The sequence below is a fragment of the Portunus trituberculatus genome, chromosome 25, assembly GCF_017591435.1.
Source record: "Portunus trituberculatus isolate SZX2019 chromosome 25, ASM1759143v1, whole genome shotgun sequence".
Taxonomy (NCBI): domain Eukaryota; kingdom Metazoa; phylum Arthropoda; class Malacostraca; order Decapoda; family Portunidae; genus Portunus; species Portunus trituberculatus.
This window is the reverse complement of record NC_059279.1, coordinates 9,023,278-9,046,152: the sequence shown is the minus strand read 5'-3', so window position 1 is coordinate 9,046,152 and position 22,875 is coordinate 9,023,278. Positions and strand designations below refer to the sequence as shown.

The 22,875-nt window shown below is 41.8% G+C and overlaps 1 protein-coding gene across 15 annotated transcripts in view; it reads right to left on the bottom strand.

Moving 5' to 3' along the window:
• LOC123508978 (protein trachealess-like) overlaps positions 1-22,875 on the bottom strand; it is a 586,870-nt gene that overhangs the window by 28,916 nt on the left and 535,079 nt on the right. For all 15 annotated transcript variants that reach the window (XM_045263073.1, XM_045263069.1, XM_045263076.1 and 12 more), the window contains 2 exons: positions 15,076-15,163; positions 13,276-13,423 (listed from right to left, as the gene is read on the bottom strand). In XM_045263073.1, the coding sequence (XP_045119008.1) occupies positions 13,276-13,423; positions 15,076-15,163 (236 nt within the window). The remainder of the gene's footprint in view (positions 1-13,275; positions 13,424-15,075; positions 15,164-22,875) is intronic.

The following is a 22,875-nucleotide window of genomic DNA, read 5'->3' as shown; positions in this document are numbered from 1 at the left end:
AGGAGAAAAACAATGGAGAGAAAGGGAAAAGTTAAAAGAAAGGAAAGAAAGAGTAAAGAAAAAAGGAGAGAAAGAGAAAAAAAGATTAGGGAGGGAAAGACAAGGAAAGAGAAGGTAGGACGCATGGATAGAAATGAAGAGATAATAGAAGGTAAAGGAGAAAAATATAATATGTGGAAAAGAGGTTAAGGAAAGAGAGTAGGGAAGGATAGTGGATGAAGTGAAAAGGCAAGAAAAGAAGGAAAAGGTAAGAAAAGAGAACAGGAAAGTAAGAAAGGAGAGAGAAAGAGGAGAAAGGTAAGGGAAGAGAGAAAATAACGGCGGAAAAGAAAGGCAGATAGGGAAACAGACCAAAAAAGATAAGGAATTAAAGAAAAAGAGGAAGGTACACAGGCATTTGAGAGATTGTGAGTGGAAAAAAGAGGAAAGGAGAAAATAATGAAAGGGATAAGAACGAATGGTAAAGAAGAAACTAAAGCTAGAAACTAAAAGAAAAGATATAGTAAAAGGAAAAGAAATATAATTGAAAGAGGAAAGTACTAGGAAGGAAGAGAGAAGAAAAGACAAAGGATTGACAACTAACATAAGAAATTAAAGTGGAATAGGAAAAAAATGAAAAGAAAAAATGAAAGATGGCCAGAATAAGTAAAATGTGGATAGAAAAAGATGGGAGAATAAAGAAAAGAAGAGAAGGAAATATCACATAAAAGTGCAATGTTTCTCATTTTTCTTGGTATACTTAAGACTGTTTGTCGTCCCAGTTGCAGGACACACCTCTTTCACTTTTATCTCGTTTGGGACTAAATTATCATCCGCAAGAAAAAAATGTACACAGAAATCTTAATGTAGAAAAGAGTAACAAAACAAAGAAAAAAAGAAAAAAAGAAAAAAAGAAAAAAGAAACACATAATAGTATGAAGTAAAAGGAAAAGGAAAATTTTCAGTGAGGTGTGTTATAATAGACAGACAGATGGTGGATGTTAATGTATGAATTTTGTTCTTCTCTTTTCCTCATTTTTATTTGCTGAAAGTTTTATGTAAAGACGATGTCTTCATTAAATTCCTCGATATCATTATAAATAATTTCTTATTACGTGTTTCACAGCAGACAATGATGGTTTAATGCCTAGAAATGATATACTAAGCCTCAGAATATTGATTACTAAAAGGAAACTATCGTATCTCAGTATTGGGGGGGAAAAAATCTAACGAAGATAGAATACTAAGTAGTAAATTAAGACAAGAGAGACAGAAAAAAAAAAAAAACTAAGTGCTGCGTACGAAGAATAACAGAATACATTACAGATAATTTTTATAGCAAGAATAGATTTGATATACTATCTTTATATAATTCTCTCTCTCTCTCTCTCTCTCTCTCTCTCTCTCCCCTGACCACAGACCAAAAAAGGCAAGGACATTTCAATTATGGGGAGCAATAGTTCGTCTTGAGTTATGACACCAGATAACAGCTGACCACGATGGAAGAAGAAGAAGAAGAAGAAGAAGAAGAAGAAGAAGAAGAAGAAGAAGAAGAAGAAGAAGAAGAAGAAGAAGAAGAAGAAGAAGAAGAAGAAGAAGAAGAAGAAGAAGAAGAAGAAGAAGAAGAAGAAGAAGAAGAAGAAGAAGAAGAAGAAGAAGAAGAAGAAGAAGAAGAAGAAGAAGAAGAAGAAGAAGAAGAAGAAGAAGAAGAAGAAGAAGAAGAAGAAGAAGAAGAAGAAGAAGAAGAAGAAGAAGAAGAAGAAGAAGAAGAAGAAGAAGAAGAAGAAAAGAAGAAGAAGAAGAAGAAGAGGAGGAGGAGGAGGAGGAGGAGGAGGAGGAGGAGGAGGAGGAGGAGGAGGAGGAGGAAAAAGACAAAGGAAAGAGAGAAAAAAAGAAGCAAAAAACAGATAAGAGTAAACAAAAAGATGTTAAATGCTTTCCTACATTCCCTGTTTTGTCTTTCACGTGACCGTTTCTCTTCCCTCCCTTTAATTCGACTTTTTCATTTTCTCCACCCTCCCCTTACACGCCTTTTCCACTCCCGTATCACACATTTCCTCCCCACAAGTGTTCCTTTCCTGTCACTACCCCAACTGTACCTTCAACACCTCTACTATCCCATTCTTCCCCTTCCCCTTCCCTGTCCGTTCCCTGTCTTAACGGTGTCCATAGCTCCATCTGCTTTCTCATCGCTATTCCTCCTCCGGTCCCAGCTATTCAGGGCCTGCGAATTGCGACTGACTATCCTTATTAGAGTTTAATTTTCGCTTGTATAAGATTCTCCACTGACAGTTTAAGAAAAAGCGGCCGATCGGTAACTGTGGTTGTGGTGGTGGCGAGTTTCTTTCTGTTCATTCTGCGGTGGTGGTGCGCCAAAATTTACTGCCACAACCTTAATATCTGTTGGAGAGAGAGAGAGAGAGAGAGAGAGAGAGAGAGAGAGAGAGAGAGAGAGAGAGAGTGCATGAAGTTTGTCTCAGGAAAATAAAATCACACACTAAGAAACGGCAATTCCCGCTGAACTTTCCCGCTTCCTTCCCTCTTTCCTTTCCGCTCGCTCTCCACTTCCTTCCTTCCCTCCTTCCTATTCTCCCTCCAGTGTTTCTATTATGCTTCCACGCTCTCACTCTTTTACTTTCTTATTTCTCCTCTTCCTCCTCCTCCTCCTCCTCCTCCTCCTCCTCCTCCTCCTCCAGCTTCTCATTGGTATGGCAGTGGTGGAGTCCTTGCCTCCGATAGCGCGCTCCCGCCGCCAACTTTTCTATTGAATATTTTTCAATTGCAACATTTCCACCAGCTTCCCTCCCCTCCGGCAGCCGACTCGTCTTTCGCGCTCTGCTCCGCACGCACGACTCCAACCTCTGCGATAGGAGGCGTTAGGGGCGACTCTTGATCGTTTGAGTCCTTGTGGAAAGGTTCATTATCATGTGGCATCGGGGTCTTTAACATAGAGAAAGGTAATTCCGATACGTCACTACTTTTCCTTATTAGAGAACCGGGGAGTCTTACTTGCAAAAGGCTCTAATGGACAGTCCGGGTGCAGAAGGCGACGAGCCCAGGCGGGGAATATAGATCAGAGGCAGCATGGCGTTTCCCGGTGGGAGTTTAGGCCGCCTTGGAGGACCATAATTCAAGCAGAGACCTTCTTGCCAGAGCTCCATCAGAAAGCAAAGATGAGGTTCCTCCTACCTCATCCTCGAAACGTAAACTGCAAATAGTGTCACACTGTTCCTGTACTTGCCAGAAACACATTTTTTTTCTTTTTATCGTTTTTAACTACTGCAAAAGGGAACAAGACACTATAAAACTCATATACGCTACACTAGTCTTAATGGTTCCTTTTACTTCAATTGAGACCTTTCTTGTTTATCCTTTATCGTGTATTTCCCAGTACTGACTGACTCATTCTCACTCCTTACTTTCTCTTCCAGTGTTTCTGTTCCTCGTTCCCTCATTCGACCCCTCATATTAGCGTGTAATCTCCCCTTTCCCTCCCTTGGTAAATGCTTCATATTATCCTCCCTCCATCTCCCCTCTCCCCTCCTTCCGTGCCTCCTCCCTCCCCTCACTCACTCCATTCGTTCACACCAAAAATTCTCGCCTTTTCCACTTAATCATTTCTTCAAAAGTCTGCCTCCAACTTTATCCCAACGCTTACCTCCTTCTTTTTCTCCTTGTGGTATAAATGGAGGAAGGAGAGGAAGGGAAGAGCCTGAGCGAGCGAGTGTTTGGTAGAGAAAACAGCGAAGGAGTGTATAACGGAGAGAGAGAGAGAGAGAGAGAGAGAGAGAGAGAGAGAGAGAGAGAGAGAGAGAGAGAGAGAGAGAGAGAGAGAGAGAGAGAGAGAGAGAGAGAGGGGAGAGAAGAGAGAGGAGGGAGAGAGGCAGCCACGCAGAGAGGAGGAGCGGGGGGTGCCACCTCAGTATGCAGGACACACACGGCTTCTGGACCGGCCTTCGTTAGCCGGGCCTGTGTCGGAAGTACCAGCCTGACGACGGCCCTCCAGTAAGTAACTTAGCGCCTTCTGCACCGCCCACGCCCCTCACCGCCGTCTGCGTCTCCTCCTCCTCCCCTTGGCAGCGCCTCCTGCACCTCACCCTTCGTCCCATCCTTCACGTTTCTCTTATCAATTTAACCATGGGAGACAAAAAAAAAAAAAAAAAAAAAAAAAAAAAAAAAAAAAATCATCGCTTACTATTCAGATTTTTAAGAAGTCTGAAATTGCTTGGGTTGGTTGATATTTACTGTCTTTTCTTCACTCGCTTTGTTATTTCAGGTTATATTTACAGTAGCAGAAATGATCGCGAATATATTCTACTGCGTTCTCGGTGTCTGAACGGTGGTAATAGCTGGGTGTGATAGGACTGAGCCAAGTAACAACGCCACACCCATTTCACGCCCTCACTACCACCACCACCATCACCACCAGTTCCTCCCCGCAGCTCAGACAAGGAGTTCGTCAGAATACCATTCTACACCTCAGGGTCTTCCTAGCGTTCCTGCTCTGGGTTTGGGGTCACAGTGATAATGCGAGTTAGAGGAAAGGTCATTTAATTTTTATTTCATGGTTAAACTAGGAGAATATTAAGCCGTAACAAGCCTAGTGAGTTTGTTAAATTATACTAACAATGGCAGTACACGAGTTTAACAGGATTTTTTTGGTGGTATTTTATTAATTTATTAGCTCATGCTCTAATTTTTACTAACCTTTCTGGAGTAGAAACATGAACTAAACATTTCCAGGTCGTCTGGTTTATAAACGCGGGAACAAACGGATGAAACGAGGAAGAACAAAACATGAAAAGGAAGACATGCAAATAGTAATAAAATTGAGTCACTAACGTATAGAAAAACAAGAGCAAGAATAACATAACCTGAATGCACAGTGGCGAGAACTAACCAGAAGGAGGAAAATAAAGATATTGAGACGGAGATGATAAACAACAGCATGAACAACAATAACAGCAAGAATAACACGTCGGGAGCGCACAGTGGCGAAACCTAACCCGTGTCCGTATTAGTCGTGTGTATTGTAATGCCAAGCGACGCACCTCCGCCTGTCACTCTCAGCCTGCATGTAAAGTCGCGTCTTGGTATCAGTGTTGGGTCCAGGGACACGAGACTCAACAGAAGCTTCTTAGGTTTCCGAAAGTTTTAAACGTTTTTCTTTTTATTTCTGCATTGTTAGTGAACTTTCAATCAATTGTCAGTTCCTTAAAGGAAGAGCTAGTGTAGCGATTCTGGGTCTAGTTTCCCATTACTATTAGTGTGAAGGAAGAGATTTGCTGGTGGAAAATATGGCATGACTTCTTTGGCTTTGTTTTTGGTTGAGTGGATCTCCAAGACGGTTAGTTAGTTAACACCTCAGTCAAGTCTTGGTGTAGCGAGGTTGCCTGACCAGTTTTGCATGATCTTACTATTAAAAGCAATGCAGTGTTAAATATTTCTTCTCTATCCTTTTATTTGTGTTTTTTTCTGTTTTTTGCTTCAGATGTAAGTTTTCCTGATGGTTTGAAAGTCAACAGCTCAGTTAAGTCCTGGTGCAGCGAGTTTGTCTGTCTACGTAGCTTCTCATTACCTGGCATTAAAATTTAATAAAGTAACATATTTCCTTGCTTCTTTCTGCTCTTTGTGATAATCCATGAAACTTGATAATGACCTCAATATTTGTGCAGCGAGCCATTACAGAGTCTATTCACTTTCTTTTCTATATCTTTGACTCGGTTAACGCTTTATTCAAATATTGGTGTCTCGGAATTCTGTCCAACTCCTCATTGTCCTCTACAATACAGTACAAAACATTTCCATTGCCTTCACCTAAAAAGATGTATAGCGAAACATTTTCTTTGTTTTCTTTTCCTTCTGTGACTCTGCACGTGATTCGGTTAATCCTTTAATCAATTGTTGGTGTATAGCAAGACTGGCTTTCCATTACCCTACCATTACCGAGTTTATTGTAAGATACCAGTATTCCCTTTCTTTCTTTACATCTGACTCCAGGACACTATAATAACACCTCAATCAAGTTAGAATAGGGAGAAAGTCTCATATTACAAAGAGTCTATTAGAAGATAACCCCTTTTCTTTCTATCTATTACTCCATGACGCTTTAATAACACCCCAGTCAAATGTTCAGTACAGCGAGCCTGCTTGACTGCTTTCCCATCACAATCCAGCGCGAGAGACTCCATAATAAGCACGACTGGCGAGTAGTCATTGCCTGTAACTACTAGACAGGAGTGGGACGTGATGGCAGTCACTGAGCACCGCCAACTTGTGATGCCTGGTGAATTAATGAGATCTAACTCGTCAATGAATTAAACAAAAGGAAATGGACAGCCTGCATGCTTTTCGCCGTCATTCTTGCATATGATAAAAAAGGCAAGATGAGAAATTGCTAGATTACTTAAAGATCTAAAGGGTTAGTGAATTAACAAAAAGCAAAAAGCCTGTCTGCACGTGTTCCGTAGTCACTCTTGTGTGTAATTATAAAACAGAGTGAGAGAATGCGATATTATATATCTATAGAGAGAGACATTGGCATAATCAATCAAGGTGGAATTGCACCAGAATAAATTACCGTATAGAAACATCAAAGGATAGCGAGTTAACATGTTATAAACCAAAGACAAATAAAGAAGTTGGTGAAATGGATGGATAAACAAATAAATGAAGCAAAACATGAAATAGCAAAAAAAAAAAAAAAAAAAAAAAAAGAATAGTAATGATAACAAGAAACTAAACAGACCATTGGGAGAGGAGGGAAGATGTATAAAAGGAGTGAGAGAGAGGTAACGGTATTAATAAGAGGGAAAATAGGAAATAGACGCGAGGGAGGGAAAAAGAAAAAAAAATGAGGTGGGGAAGGAGGGATCTGCGTATAGGGGGAGTGGGAGGAGAGAGGGAAAGATGGGGGAGAGGGAAGTTAGGAAGGGAAAGAGGGAAGGAGAATAAGGAGGATTAAGTTAGTTTCCAGAACGTGCCGTGATGGACATGAGAGAGAGGGAACAAGGTGAAGAAAAGAAGGAAACAATAAAAAAGGAATGGTGGGAAAGGAGAGATGATAGAGAAAAATAACACGAATCCAATTGGAAATATATTACTTGATGCTGAAAAAAAAAAACAATATTTCTTGATGGACATGGTACGATAAATATAAAGAAATGAAGTTGCGGATAAAAAAAAAAAGTTACTGCATATTGTATTTTTTTGTGATCTTTAGATAGAAGTTGTGTCACTTTCCGAGCTCTACGATTCAACAGTACAGTGAGATATACTAACAATAACAAAATAAAGAAGTTGTTTATCATACAAATAGAACAACATACTGTGCTGGTATTGGTCTATAAAACTACTACTATATTCTTCTATTACTACTGCTGCTACTACTACTACTACTACTACTACTTCTGATACTATCAATACTACTACTGTTATTGTTGCTGCTACTATTCATATTATTTCTACTTCTACTACTACTACTACTATATTCTTCTACTACTTCTATTACTAATGCTACTACTACTACTACTACTACTACTACTACTACTACTACTACTTCTGATACTATCAATACTACTACTGTTATTGTTGCTGCTACTATTTATATATTTCTATTTCTACTACTACTACTACTACTACAACTATATTCTTCTACTACTTCTATTACTACTGCTACTACTACTACTACTACTACTACTACTACTACTACTGATACTATTACTACTACTACTGTTATTGTTGCTGCTACTATTTCTATTATTTCTACTTCTATTACTACTACTACTACTACTACTACTACTACTACTACTATATTTCTGATGATAATAGCAAACTTGTGTCAAAACAATAACGACAAATAGTAAGAAAATATAACAGAGAGAGAGAGAGAGAGAGAGAGAGAGAGAGAGAGAGAGAGAGAGAGAGAGAGAGAGAGAGAGAGAGAGAGAGAGAGAGAGAGAGAGAGAAATCAACACTATATACCACCATATCGTGATCCAAACCTCAGAAACTGCGATAGTCTTGCTAATATTCTCCTCCCAAAACAACAAAAGAGCAACATCTGAACCGTGAAAGACAGAGAGAGAGGAGACGAACATGAAGAGGGAGACACTGGCAGTATAAATTAACAACTGATATTAAGGAGAAAGTCTATCACCCATACACACGCACCTTAACAGACCAAGAACAGGTACCTTGCCGATTGGTCATTCCCTGCGAGACTGCGGTGACGTGATGTGAGATGCGATAACCTATATAGGACAATGGCATACATCACCATGACATGTACGGTCGCCCATCCACTCCCTACGTCACTCCTACAGGACTCCCAAACCATCCTACGCCTCCTCATTACCATTAGGATGTTGGGATAGTGCAATGTATCTCGTGCCGTAAGTTTGGTGGCTTATAACTCGTTTTTTTTTTTTTCTTTGGGATAGTGTAAAAAACGCGGCTTAGGTGAGGGAGGGGCGTAGAGAGAGAGGGGGTGTAAGGTAATAAAAAACTTACCTTAGTCTCCCCAGGTTTGTCCCCGCGTGGGAAATTGCTGTGTTCTTGTTCGGCATGTCAATGAGAGACAGGATAACGGGATTACTGCTCTCTCTCTCTCTCTCTCTCTCTCACTCTGCTATAGTAACCATTTTCTGAACTTTCTTTTTTACGTATCTCTCTCTCTCTCTCTCTCTCTCTCTCTCTCATTATCAGTCTAGTTTTTGTATGTCTGTAGTCTTTGCGTCAGTGTCCCTTTGTGTGCTTCTCTGTCTGTCTGCCTCATTCCCAGGCACACTAAACACATCTTAGCTTAACAACTCCCTCGGTAGAATAGCACCACACAACACAGAAACACACACACACACACACACACACACACACACACACACACACACACACACACACACACACAGATATACGGGGACAACACAGAGCGGGACCTTCTCTCCTTTATTTTCCTTTTTCGCATTTTTCTCTTATACATTACGTCCCAGAAGGCTCGGTGACGTCAGGGCGAAATTGAATCAGGGTTAATTTCTTTAGCGTCGACGGCAGAGGAGGTAAACACGACAATGGCGGAGGTTTTAATTAAGGCGACGACGAGACCACCGTGAGGACCCAAAGAAAAAGAAGATAGTCTGGTTTGGCAGAAATTCGTTTTGTTTTTGTTTGTTAAGTGCGTCAATGATTTTTTTTTTTTTCATTCTGTATATCATATGCTTCATAAATTCTTATTATTTGTGAACTGGGCAAAGTGTACAATTTTTTTGTTTAGTCTAGATTTTTTTGTTTTTATATGTAGTATATAATTTGTCTCTTAATTTATTGTTTAATATGATGCGACATGATGATTAATTGTTAATGATGTGGTATAGATTCTCTTCTTTATTTCAATGTTCGTTATGATATGGTATAAATTCTCTTTCATTCACATTTTTACTGTGATGCAAATCACAGTAAAATAAAATAAAGGAAACAAAGATATATCTTTGTTTCATTTATTTTAATTTTGTTATGATGTGGCATGATTCTTTCCCATATATAAGAATTTTTGAGACTATGAAATGCTATAGATTCTCTCCCTGTTATAATATCAGTGTTTATTGAGAATTATTATTTTTTGTTTGCAGAAAGGAAAAGTAACGTATAAACGTTTTTTTGGAAATTTTTGAAAAACAAGTTCATTATTCTGTGCCATACATGCGTAATTTTGCGCCATAGTACCAAAGAGATTAACTTTATTTAAAAAAAAAAAAATCAATGTTTTGTTTTATATCAAGAAACTAGCGATAATAGCTTTGTATTTCAATCTGTCTCATACCTTTTGTCATTTTACACAGAGACCAAGAGACAACTTTATTTCATCATATTTGTTTTATTCTATGCACAAAAACTAAAGAGGTTAACTTTACATTTCAATCTGTCTCATTATTTTTGTCATTTTACACTAAGAGGCCAAAGACAGAGACTAACTTTAACATCTTAATCTCCTAACGAGCATATCTATGAGTTTACGTAAGTTAGTCGTGTGGAGACGAGATGAATACAAGAGAAAAGTCAAGGACAGAGACTCCCTGTCCCCTTCCTCAATCCATTTTTCCTCCCACCTACAGTGCGTGTGGACTTTCAAAAAGAGGATGAGCTTCGGAACATTTCCTACGCGTGGCTTAACGAATTTGAAACTTTCTTAAACTTCTAATTTGCAGGAAAGGCGCTATGTAGACAAACTCTTTTTATCTGGTGCTCATTTAAACTCCTGCTTAACTTATAGAACAGAGAAAAAAATACTACTGCAACTACTATTACTGCTACTACTTTTATTACTGCTACTACTACTACTACTACTGTGGACCCCCACGTGGAGGTAGAAAGGCAAGTCTAAGAAGAATCAGAATCCTAACACTCATTCTCTCTCTCTTCGGAATAATTCAATTAGTTGCAAGGCTTGTTTTGTTTCCTCCTCTGGGGCGCAAGAGAGAGAGAGAGAGAGAGAGAGAGAGAGAGAGAGAGAGAGAGAGAGAGAGAGAGAGAGAGAGAGAGAGAGAGAGAGAGAGAGAGAGACTGATACTAATTCCTTTACTACCAATAACATTACCAAGAATAAATGCAGATCTCTCTTTCTCTCTCTCTCTCTGTGTGTGTGTGTGTGTGTGTGTGTGTGTGTGTGTGTGTGTGTGTGTGTGTGTGTGTGTGTGTGTGTGTGTGTGTGTGTGTGTGTGTGTGTGTGTGTGTGTGTACCTATTTACTTACAAACAATGAAAAAGAAAAGAAAAGCACACCAATAGAAAAGGGAGAAAAAAGTTAATGAAAATGTGCAACAAAAAAGAAGGAATGTCAAGAAACAAGATAAGAGAGGCGATAGAAGGAGGCGCAGAAGGAGAGTGACAAGTCCCATCCATTAATTTCTTCAGGGTAGAGAGACTCCCACAGAGAGGCTTGAGAAGAAAAACCCTTAGCCTACGTCAGGAAATGAACTGTTTTGTCCTTGGGTCTTCTTTACGGGCAAAGGAGGAGGAGGAGGAGGAGGAGGAGGAGGAGGAGGAGGAGGAGGAGGAGGAGGAGGAGGAGGCGGAAAAAGAGAGTTATAGATAAGATATGTAAACGTCATCTCGCATAGTAGGAATAAAAAAAAGTAACTGAATATATAGAATTAATAAAGGACAAAAGGAAAAAAAAGATAATAAAGTTAAACAAAAAGAAAAAAAATATATATAAAGAAACGGACAGAGACACTGGCTGGAACGTAAATTGATATATGGATTAATAACGAAGGGAGTTAATGAGAACAATCAATGTATGTGAGTGAGAGCGTTATTTTTTTTTCTTTTATATTTACTTCCATTCCATTTTCTTTTTCCTCTTCTTCTCCTTCCATGAAACCCTTGTTCTCTTTTCACTCCCACCACGCAAACCTCCCCCCTCTCCCTCTCTCCCGCGCCTCTCACAGCTGTCACAGAACAAAAGAATTCTGTTTATCCATCAAGTTTTTGCATACACAGTGGCCGGCTCGGGACAGATCAGATGGACTCCAGCGGATAAAAAAATAGGATAATGTCTGGATCTGGGGCCAAATAGTGGGATCTGCTGAGTAAACAGGACACTAGGATCACGGGGAGGGGAGAGGAGGTGGAGGAGGAGGAGGAGGAGGACGAGGAGGAGGAGGAGGAAGAGGAGGAGGAGAAGGAGGAGGGGCAAAAGGAGAGGATCAAGCCGGCAGTAGCTGTGAGTGGTGGCGGTGTGAGTTGTTTTCAGGGCTGACGCGGCAGTCGGCCCCGCACGCCCAGATCGCGGTCACTGGCTGTCCGTAGACCTGCACAGCGGCTAGACAGCCGTGGCGGTATTGAAGAGTACGATGAAATATGAAATAAAACGACCACTGTCCAGCTAGTTATACAATTTCCCCAAATTATTCCCATAAAAAGTTTTTACGAATGCAACCCGACGGTGCACTGAAAAGTGAGCCTTATGTAGGGGCGGCGAAGGTTTTTTTTCGCATGTAACAGGTGGCAGGCTGGAGCAGGCGACACTCAACCTTGTGCTTGAAATCGCGTAGATATTTCTTGATAAAACAAGGATTCCCGCTCCCTAATCCCATTCGGAGCGTGTTACATGACGCAGTCCGCCTTATCGGGGAATGTTAATACAGCGTCCGCGGATTCCCTAGGGTCAGAAATTGGAGAAAAACTCAGAGAATTGTGGAAATGAGTCATTGAATAAATATTGGATTAAGGCTGCCTTGTTTTGCTTGGTAAGTGGTGGCTGGTGGCGTGGACAGCTGTGAGGTAAGGCTGCCATGTGGCGCCTCTGGTGGAGAGCGGCATCAAGTGTCCTCTCCACTGCCTGGCCTTCCCTCCCTGCCCTCCACATTGCTACTTCCTCGCAGCAAGCACATTTGTGGCCATACAGGGAGATAAAATATATAGCTTCTGTCAGTGATGTCATACTATACTCTTTATACTAAATCACACACGAATAGACACGCACACACACACGCACGCACGCACGCACGCACGCGCGCACACACACACACACACACACACACACACACACACACGTAAACATCGACGTACCGCTAGCAAATAAAAAAAAAAAAAAAAAAAAAAAACATACAACACTCCAGAAAGAACAAGACATGCAGAGGGACAGTGAGGAAGGTGTCGGCTGTCCCTCCTCACTTCCCCCTCGTGTCACTCAACGTCGGATCACTACAGCGGTTCCCAGAGATTACTGGCGAGAAGGGCGAGGGTCAAGGGCGAGCCGCAGGGCAGAGGAGGCGTGGTGCTTGTGAAGGGCGGGCGTCAAGTAAATCTCAAAGGCGTAAATAAACAGGTACGTGACTTTCTATACGACAGAAAAAAAAAAAAAAAAAAACGAATACGTAGCTTACAATACTAAAAAAGTGAAACGAATATCAACAGATAAAAAGATGAATCTTAATGCAAGAAAGGAAATATGTTAAAAAAATACGAAGGAATGACTAAATACGGCAGTAAATAACACACACTCATCAAGAACTAATGAAGGGAATGATCAGACACACCACCAGAGATGGATGACTCAAGTGGCAAAGAAGACGAGGACTAGTTAACACTTTAACTCCGCAAAAAGGAGCACCAACTAATTTTTACATCAGCAACAACAACTAGCCAACACTTTACCTCCGTAACAAAACTAATACTCAATACTTTACCGCCGCAATAAGAAGGACTATAGCCAACGCTTTGCCACCACAAAGAGAAGGACTAGGCAACACTTTCCGGCAGCAGCAACACAAGGTGGTGACAGGATAGCAGTGACACGTACCTTTGAGAGACTTGTTGTTGGACATATCTCGGGGCCAGGGCGGGTCTCCGTGCAAGGTGAACTCTCGCAGCTTGAGGTAGGAGATGGTGAGGCGGATGATTGATGCCTTGTCCAGCTGTGAGGTGATGGCAGGAGGGAGCGGCAGCATCTGTAACCCGTGTGTAATGTAAGAACAAGATGCACCGTATATACGGATTACATACTTAAAGCAGAGTGGTCAATACAGGAAGTAAACAATAACGAAAGTTGTAATCAGATGAAAAACTCTGTGTAATGTAAGATGAACGCAGAGCACATAGAGTTTACTTAAAATAGATTGACGAGGAGCGTCCCTATCATCGTGGAGAAGTGATACAGGAAGGTAACAATAATGAAAGTAGCAATCAGATGGGAACCTCCAATAGCAGTGATAGGAATCTAAACACATAATGATGACAAGACAGAAAAAAAGGGAGTGGGGATAAAAAGTGTGAGAAAAACACGGTAATTCCAATATCAAGGTGACAGTAATGGAAAAATTACTTCTATAAAAGGAAGAAAACTTACAAGCCGTAAAAAAAAAGGCAACATGATACTCGAATGATACAAAAAAAAAAAAAAAAAAAAAAAAAAAACAGAAATAGCGTACAAAGATATAAATTAAGCATATTATAATATCAATATGAATATGCAATATAGAACTAAATAAATAGGTCTGAAGGGCATGCGCTCCCGCATGCACACGCACACACGCGCGCGCGCACACACACACACACACACACACACACACACACACACACACACACACACACACACACACACACACACACACACACACACACACACACACACACACACACATACACGGTCAAGGAAGGGAGGAAGAAAGAAGGAAAGAAGGGCGCAGCTTCCTTTCTCTGTATTTGACAAGTTTCCCTTAATCAATTTGTCTCGTCTTGAGGACACATAGTTAGGGTCTCGTGTCTCCCGAGGGACGCTAACACGGTCTGCCTACCTCCCTGTGTGTGTGTGTGTGTGTGTGTGTGTGTGTGTGTGTGTGTGTGTGTGTGTGTGTGTGTGTGTGTGTGTGTGTGTGTGTGTGTGTGTGTGTGTGTGTGTGTGTGTGTGTGTGTGTGTGTGTGTGTGTGTGTGTGTGTGTGTGTGTGTGTGTGTGTGTGTGTGTGTGTGTGTGTGTGTGTGTGTGTGTGTGTGTGTGTGTGTGTGTGTGTGTGTGTGTGTGTGTGTGTGTGTGTGTGTGTGTGTGCTATTTCTTTGTTGTATTTTATGAATTATTTGTTCGTGAATTGCTGTATATTTATCTGTCTTTGTGTGATCTGTGGTGCCTAAATGTGAGAAGGACTTTGCATGCTTATTTGTCTTCTGGTTTGTATATAGTGGTGCTTGAGATCTTATATGCATAGATGTGTGTGTGTGTGTGTGTGTGTGTGTGTGTGTGTGTGTGTGTGTGTGTGTGTGTGTGTGTGTGTGTGTGTTATAAAAATTTAGTCTATTATTTTTCTATATGGCTTTATCACAGACAGAAGAATTCGATTTTATTTAATCTGTAACATGCTTTTATTAAAAAAAAAGAGAAAAAGTGATATAAAAGAAGTATATCGCAGAGAATCAATACTTTAATGACACACTCAACATATAGATATCTCCAAATACAAAATTGCCTTACTAACCTAGCTATCTAAAAGCATCACATATACGATACATACACACAACACACAAGAAATAAACAATATACACAAGCACGTACTACAATATCCACAAAACAACACAACACAACACAACACAGCCAAACACAATACGTACCTTTGCCAATTCGTAAAACTCATAATTTTCTTTGCCTCTTCTGGATCGCGCTGCATCTCTGGACTTCTCTTTCCGAAGCTCCAGGATGCTGAAAGAGAGACAGGGCGTTAGTCTGTTACTGTGGAGGAAAGTGAACACATAGGAATGCAAAGAAAAGCGAAAAAAAAAGACAGTAGACCTTTCTTTTTTTTTTCTTGCTCTGAAGTTGCGGGAAGAGGAGGAAGGTTTGGGATAAATATAAGAATAAAGTTTAACAGATAATAGGGACGATGAATCATAAAACAAAGAAAAAGCAAAGGGGCCAGGCAAATGCATGGAAACCTAACAGAACGAAATCAAATGAAACACACACACACACACACACACACACACACACACACACACACACACACACACACACACACACACACACACACACACAACTCATATCGTATTACACACACACACACACACACACACACACACACACACACACACACACACACACACACACACACACACATATAGAGTCGGCCGGTCAACTAGTAAGTGAGCAAGCCAACGGACAAAACAAACAAACAAACATACAAACAAACCGACAAGTAGATAAAACAAGCGGGGCAAATCAGACATCATTACCAGTGACAGTGTAAAAACACCACATATGCTAAGTAAGACAAGACCAAACATGAACGCCAATCACAACTCAAAGCGGCCAACGCAGCGCTCCCTCGACCGACCAATGGGAGGACAGAAGACGACCCAGTCACCTGCCCTGAGGAACCCGGAGGAGCCAATCAGCGAGCACGTAGGGTTAGTCCACTGGATCGTTACATATTCATGCCAATACGGCCCTTAAATAATTACTAATGTGACAATGAGGCATGAACCAGGTTTGAATATACATTGGCAGGTGGGCGGTGAAGGAGCCAGGCAGTGTATACAGACGACCATTTTAACTCTCCCACTCACAAGGTCCTTCCGTGCGAATGAATATTAATCTCTATCGGTGCAATTAACAGGGATCTCCTCTGGCAATAAACACCAGCTGCTGAGTCGCGCCGGGACCTGAATCCTTAAGCTGCAAAAGGAGAGATCTTGCCGGAGAGTCGCTGTGGAGAGTTTGATCCTGCACGTTCGACAGCGTGTAAAGTGCTTGATTTTCTTGTGCATTTTTTCTGCAAACTCCTATGGGGCGACTCGCAGCTCAGCCATGCATCTTTTGGAAGAGGTTGTGTTTTTCCTTCTTTATTCTCCTTGTTTACTTATAAGGGAGGCGTGTCTGTATATGTATGCTTTTTTTTTTTTCTAATTTGTATGCAATATTTACTTATTTCAAAGTGAGTGGGTGAGGTTCGATTGATTTGGTTTTCATGAAGGAAGTTTTCATTTTGTTCTTCCTTCGGTTGAAATATGTAAATATTTTCTGTGTTTTGTCAACGCTCCCTTCTCTCTCTCTCTCTCTCTCTCTCTCTCTCTCTTCCATTGCCCTGCCCCGTTCAGCGTCGGCGCCGAGTAAGCAATCAAGGCGGGCAGCGTTTTTAGCGATTCTGATAAGATGGCTGCGTGTAGGGGAGGATAAACGGTGCTGATAAGTGGAGGGCGCCATGGGGAGGGCGGGCGGGGGTGTGGGGCGTTCTGGGGGCTCGTCGCTCACCACCTCGAGGCAGCCAATCCCCACGCTAGAAAGGAGGAGAGGGGACATCGGCCCGATACTGACCCTTACGCTGGCAACAAAGTATCGGGCGGCGACGTTAAGTGTCCAGAGTTAATCCCGGGCCCGCGACAAGTGTCCCAGCGAGGGCGTGTTTATGCCTCCGCTGGGGCCGAGTCGTATTGTCCGCGCCTTGGCCTTATTGTGACGCCATTGTCCAGGACCCGTTCTGAGCTGACCAGAAGCCTCCGCCCCTTCGCTCGCTCCTGTAGTGTCACTCCTCCTCCTCCTCCTCCTGCTTCCACCGGGAGTGAGCTAATTGGCGGAGCGCAACGCATAATTTACTTCATATAGAAAGTCCATCACTCATGACTATAATCAAAGGCGACTTGAAAGTCCGTCTGTATTTATCTCACTGCTTATATAATATCTACTTTCTCTAATTCTTATGCCACTTGTCCTGTGTCCAATTAATGAGGCTGTGACGTGTTCGCTCTTTCTCTTTCCCTCTCTCGATTTTTTGTTGTTTAGAGTGTCTAAAAAATACGATTTCTCTAAATTTATTTTGACGTTTCTAATCGAATTATTCACTACTCTGTTCACTTACACGGCAAATCTCTCTCTCTCTCTCTCTCTCTCTCTCTCTCTCTCTCTCTCTCTCTCTCTCTCTCTCTCTCTCGGCATCAATGTCCCGTCCGCCCCTTAGCGAAGCTTCTTCCCTCCTTCCTGTCACCTGTGAGGAGCAGGGGAAGGAGGGTAGCCAGAGAAGGAAGGAGGAATAGGGAGGCAAAGAGGGGGGAAGGGGTAGCGGGCAGGTTCCAGGTATTATTCTGGACGCGGGAAAATAATGTCCTACGCGATGATACCCGACGCGTTCTAATGTCCCTGGCTGACCATCCACGCTGGGCTGTGGGATTGTGGCAAGGGGCGCGAGAGTGAGTGTTTTCTCCTTATGATAATGCTGATGTTGTGACTCCAAGACGGGATTAGTGAAATGAAATGATGAGCTGATAAATAAAGAAAAAGATAAATGTGATGAAAAGTGTTTAGATATTGAGTCTAATAACAGGGGTGGTAAAAGTTAGAAAAGAAAGAAAAGATAAATGTGATGGAAAGTGTTTAGAAATTCACTTTGATAACATGGGTTTACCTTACAATAATACTGATGGTGTTCTGACTTCATCATGCAATAAATAACATAACGTAACAAGTTGATAAGAAAAAAAAAAGATACAAATACAGAAAGGTTATCTCTTAAAAAAAACTTAATTATAGATATACAAAGACGTGTGATTGAATTGCTTCTTTACTTTATCACTGCTTATGACTCAAGTGTACGATGACTAAGGGTAAGTTTTAAGTAGAGGGAAAGGGAGGAGTGAAGGAGATTTTCATGAGGCTTATTGCGGTCATTGGAAGGGACAAGAGTGCAGGTGGCGAAAGAGGAGGTAGAAGACCGAAAGTGGGAGGCAGATGGGGGCTCAAGAGAAAGGGAGGGCAAGAGGGAAGGGAAGGGAAGGGAAGGGAGAGCGGGATGAAGGAGGGCGGGAGATGCTGGCTGGGGATTTGCATAATATTCGTCACTGATATGTGTGTCCCCTGCGGGGCAATTCCCGAGTGACCATTTCTCATAACGTGAAACATGTGCTACCTAAGAAACAGCCTATATCTAAACACACACACACACACACACACACACACACACACACACACACACACACACACACACACACACACAACGCAAAATGAACATGTCTCAGTATACGAAGGCCTTTTCCCCTAAGTCGGACATCTCCACTAATACGGCAAACCCAGGGTACACATCTACTCCTCCAGTTTGGGGTAGAAAGGAGGACTGTGGACGCCTTGGGTTCACATAAGGCCGGCAAACATCATGGAAGTGAGCTAAAGTTTCACATCCTGGCTGTCGGGGGAGAGGGAGGCATGGTATGGGAGGGGAGACTTGGGAGAGACCTGAGCTTGCCCTCTCACCAACCACGGCACGTCCCCGCTAACAGGCGCCCAGGTATTCATGACGAAATGATCACGAGCGAAATTACCATGCAGCGAGCGATCAGACCCTCAGGATTAAGATGGAGGGCGTCAGAAGGGCCCAGCCACCATCTCTGCTACCATGAGCCCCACCGCTGTGACCGAATACCATGTCTTCTTTTGTATTTTCTCAAGTTATCATGGTTAGAGTTCCTTCTTTTTCCTATTTCATTGTATTTGTCTATAGGCTTTCATCTCTCTCATGATCAATTTCCTCCTGACTTGTAGATTCTTGCTTGCTGTCATTTGTTGCTGGTCGTTGATGCTTTGTTCCTATATCTGAGCGTCATTATCATTGTCACTCATGATCCGTGCATTCACATCGCGGTGGTAATGATAGCGACATGATAATTAGACGTAGTAGCTGCTGTGTGTGCCACAAAATACCGCACATGTCATGAATCTCTCGCATACCTCATTAATACTTATTGTGTGTGTGTGTGTGTGTGTGTGTGTGTGTGTGTGTGTGTGTGTGTGTGTGTGTGTGTGTGTGTGTGTGTGTGTGTGTGTGTGTGTGTGATTCTTGAATGATGAATGCAAGGAGCTGGACTTTCACTTTACGTCACCCAATCCTTCATTACTTACGTTACTGCAAGGGCCTTCATTTACATTATATTTCTATCATAGTCCTTCCCCGCTGTCCTTTCCGCCCCTTCATCCTCCCGCCCATTAGCAATCAGGACGAGTACTAATTGAAACTATGCACAGCTCTTGCCGATCAATAGTCGAGCCTCCATCTCCGAACACGACCCACCACGACTAACCGCGAACCACCTGAGCCTCACTACGACCCACCACTACCCGACTACTACTACTACTATTACTGCAGCTTCTGCTGCGCTACCTGCCTACGACCACCAGTCTAAAAGCATTTAACCGCATCTCTCACGCCGTATACCTTAACTACTACTACTTCTACTGCTACTTCTACTACTACTACTGCTGTTACTACTGGTGGTGGTGGTGGTGGTGGTGGTGGTGATGATGGTTCTGCTGCTGCTGCTACTGTTACTACTAAATAAAACCATGGATGAACATTCTTAGAGAGAGAGAGAGAGAGAGAGAGAGAGAGAGAGAGAGAGAGAGAGAGAGAGAGAGAGAGAGAGAGAGAGAGAGAGAGAGAGAGAGAGAGAGAGAGAGAGAGAGAGAGAGGAGGGAAGGACGGTGAGTAGGGGGGGGGTTGCAAGGAGGCACTCAGACCGCAAAACTAGCTGGAAAGTTTATATAATTTCAGTCTAAACTACTTTTATTGTGATTGAGGTTTTGCAGGGGGACTGTCGGGACTCACAGAGGCAGTAAACCTTGAGTTACCTAAAGTGCACGGCAACAACGACGAGGAGGAGGAAGAGGAAGAGGAAGAGAAGGAAGAAAAAAAGAAAACTAAAAAATAAGGTGCATGAAAGAACGGAGTGTCTATTAGAGAAAGAAGAAAACGAGAAGAACACGGAGAAGACGATATAGAATGAGGAAGAAGGAGGCGGTGAAGGTAAAGGCAGAGGAGGAATTGGATGAGAAGCATGGCTGGGGAAAATGATGATGGAGTACAGGAACGAGATATACGAGAAAACCACAAAGAGAAAAGACAAAGAGGAAGAAATCATACACGGAAACAGCGAAAAGAGGTGAAGAAATGGACGTCTGGCATCTTGAAAGGGAAAGAAAATAAGATGATGAGGGAAATAAAAGAAGTTAGGTTAGGTTAGGTTAGATGAAGAAATAAATGTCTTTCATCTTGAATGGTAAAGAAAAAAATTATGGAGAAAATTAAGGAAAATCGAAAAGAGCGAGAGAAAGAAAGCAAAACAAAGTAGAAAAATGGAATAAAAGATAGAAGAAACACAAAACTAAAGGATGAAGGAAATGAAAAAAATATTACTGAAAGAAAAAAAAAATATAAACATAAAAGAAAGAAACGGAAGGAAGTAGATTTAGATGTTTAAAATGATAAATGAGAGAATAAAAAAGTAAACATAAAAAAAAAACTTAAAGAAAAAGCGTATGAGAGAAAAGTGAAAAAATTGAAAACGAAAAAGAAAAAGGAAAAATAGCAATATCGAATATAATACAAGGACAAAACCATTATGACAACCATTACCACCTTCATCATAACAATCACCATCACCAACACACCACAAAAGACCGAAGCGATGACAAGGATGATGACCAGAGTGACAGTGATGATAGTGAGAGAGAGAGAGAGAGAGAGAGAGAGAGAGAGAGAGAGAGAGAGAGAGAGAGAGAGAGAGAGAGAGAGAGAGAGAGAGAGAGAGAGAGAGAGAGAGAGAGAGAGAGAGAGTGTGTGAGTGGTCAGATATCCCCACCTCCACCATCTCCCCTTCATTCCCACGAGACCTTCCATTCCAGTCCCATTCCTGATCTATTCTTACTGATGATTCTCTCACGATTCTTGTTGGATATATATTTTGAGGTATTCCAGGCGCTTTTTTCCTTGCCATTTAAATTCTTTGGGGAAAGCAACCTGACGACATATTCCTGTACATTAGAAAAGTTGAGTACAAGAGAGAAAAGAATTACGAAGGATAAAATATGCATGTCAACGTGGAAGAAAATATGGAAACTTGCTAGCGTTGTAAGGGAGAGGAAGGAGAGAGGTATGTGGTATAAGGGCGAGAAGAGGCGAGAGGAGGCGTGAGGGAGGTGCCGCCTGGGTTACTGAGGACCACGAGGAGTTAAAATATTCAGGAGTCAGGGTTGTCCTAGTGAAAGCTGCCCAGTGTGAGGCGAAGGCAGAGTGTAAATGAGAGAGAGAGAGAGAGAGAGAGAGAGAGAGAGAGAGAGAGAGAGAGAGAGAGAGAGAGAGAGAGAGAGAGAGAGAGAGAGAGAGAGAGAGAGAGAAAATTAACACGACAGTAAACGACGAGTGAAAAAAAAAAAAACGAAAAATAAGCCCCCGTACTTCACAACACATGATGCAAGAAAGAAAAGAAAGTGACAATAGAAATAAGAAAATAAAAAACAAAATAGAGAAATAAAAGGAAACTAAACTAACCTCTCAAGAAAAGACGCAATGTAAGAAAAAAAAAGAAAAGAAAAATGAGAAAGCATAAAAAAAATAAATAAAAATAAATAAACCTACACCCCCAAAAAAAATTTCCACCAAACAACAAAAGACGACGAAGCAAATTAACTCCAACATACACCAACACTTCACAAGGTCTCACTTCGCCTCCTGCTCGTGCACCACTAACCGGACAACAGCTTTCTTGAATGGTTGTGTCATGTGGACAATTAAACCCCCTTTTACTCCTCATCCCGAGCAGCTGATGGGTGAGGGGGGAGCCGCGTCGGAAGGGGAAGATGTGAGGGGGAAGAGAAGTGAAGGGGAAGTAGGACATGGGGGCGAGAAAGGGAGAGATACAATATAGGGCGTCGTAAGAGTGAGGGAATAGGTAATAAAGAAGAGGGGAAAGGATGGGAAGAAGATAATGATAGTAGAAGTAACACGCTTTTCAAAGAGTGATGATAATTAGAGAGAGAGAGAGAGAGAGAGAGAGAGAGAGAGAGAGAGAGAGAGAGAGAGAGAGAGAGAGAGAGAGAGAGAGAGAGAGAGAGAGAGAGAGAGAGAGAGAGAGAGAGTACAGAATCCATTCTCAAAAGATACAACGCAGATGTAAAAACGAGGGAAAAATGAATAAATAGTAATAAATATATAACGTACACAAAGGAACAAAGAGTCGTATATTACTTGTGTAGGGACTCTCTCTCTCTCTCTCTCTCTCTCTCTCTCTCTCTCTCTCTCTCTCTCTCTCTCTCTTTCATTCTCTCTTGATTCTCAATGTCTTTTTCTCTTTGGTAGAAAATTGAAAAGTATGTTTTTTTTCGCAATTCCTTGCAATTCTCCACTATCTTGTTTCCTTTAGCTCATTCCATCTGCTTCCTCCTCCTCCTCCTCCTCTTCTTCTTCTTCTGCTTCCTCTTCTTGTTCCTTCGTCTCAGCATCACGATTTATTTCATCGGATAAAGTCTAATAATTCTGGCATAGTGTGAGTTACGAGAGAGAGAGAGAGAGAGAGAGAGAGAGAGAGAGAGAGAGAGAGAGAGAGAGAGAGAGAGAGAGAGAGAGAGAGAGAGAGAGAGAGAGAGAGAGAGAGAGA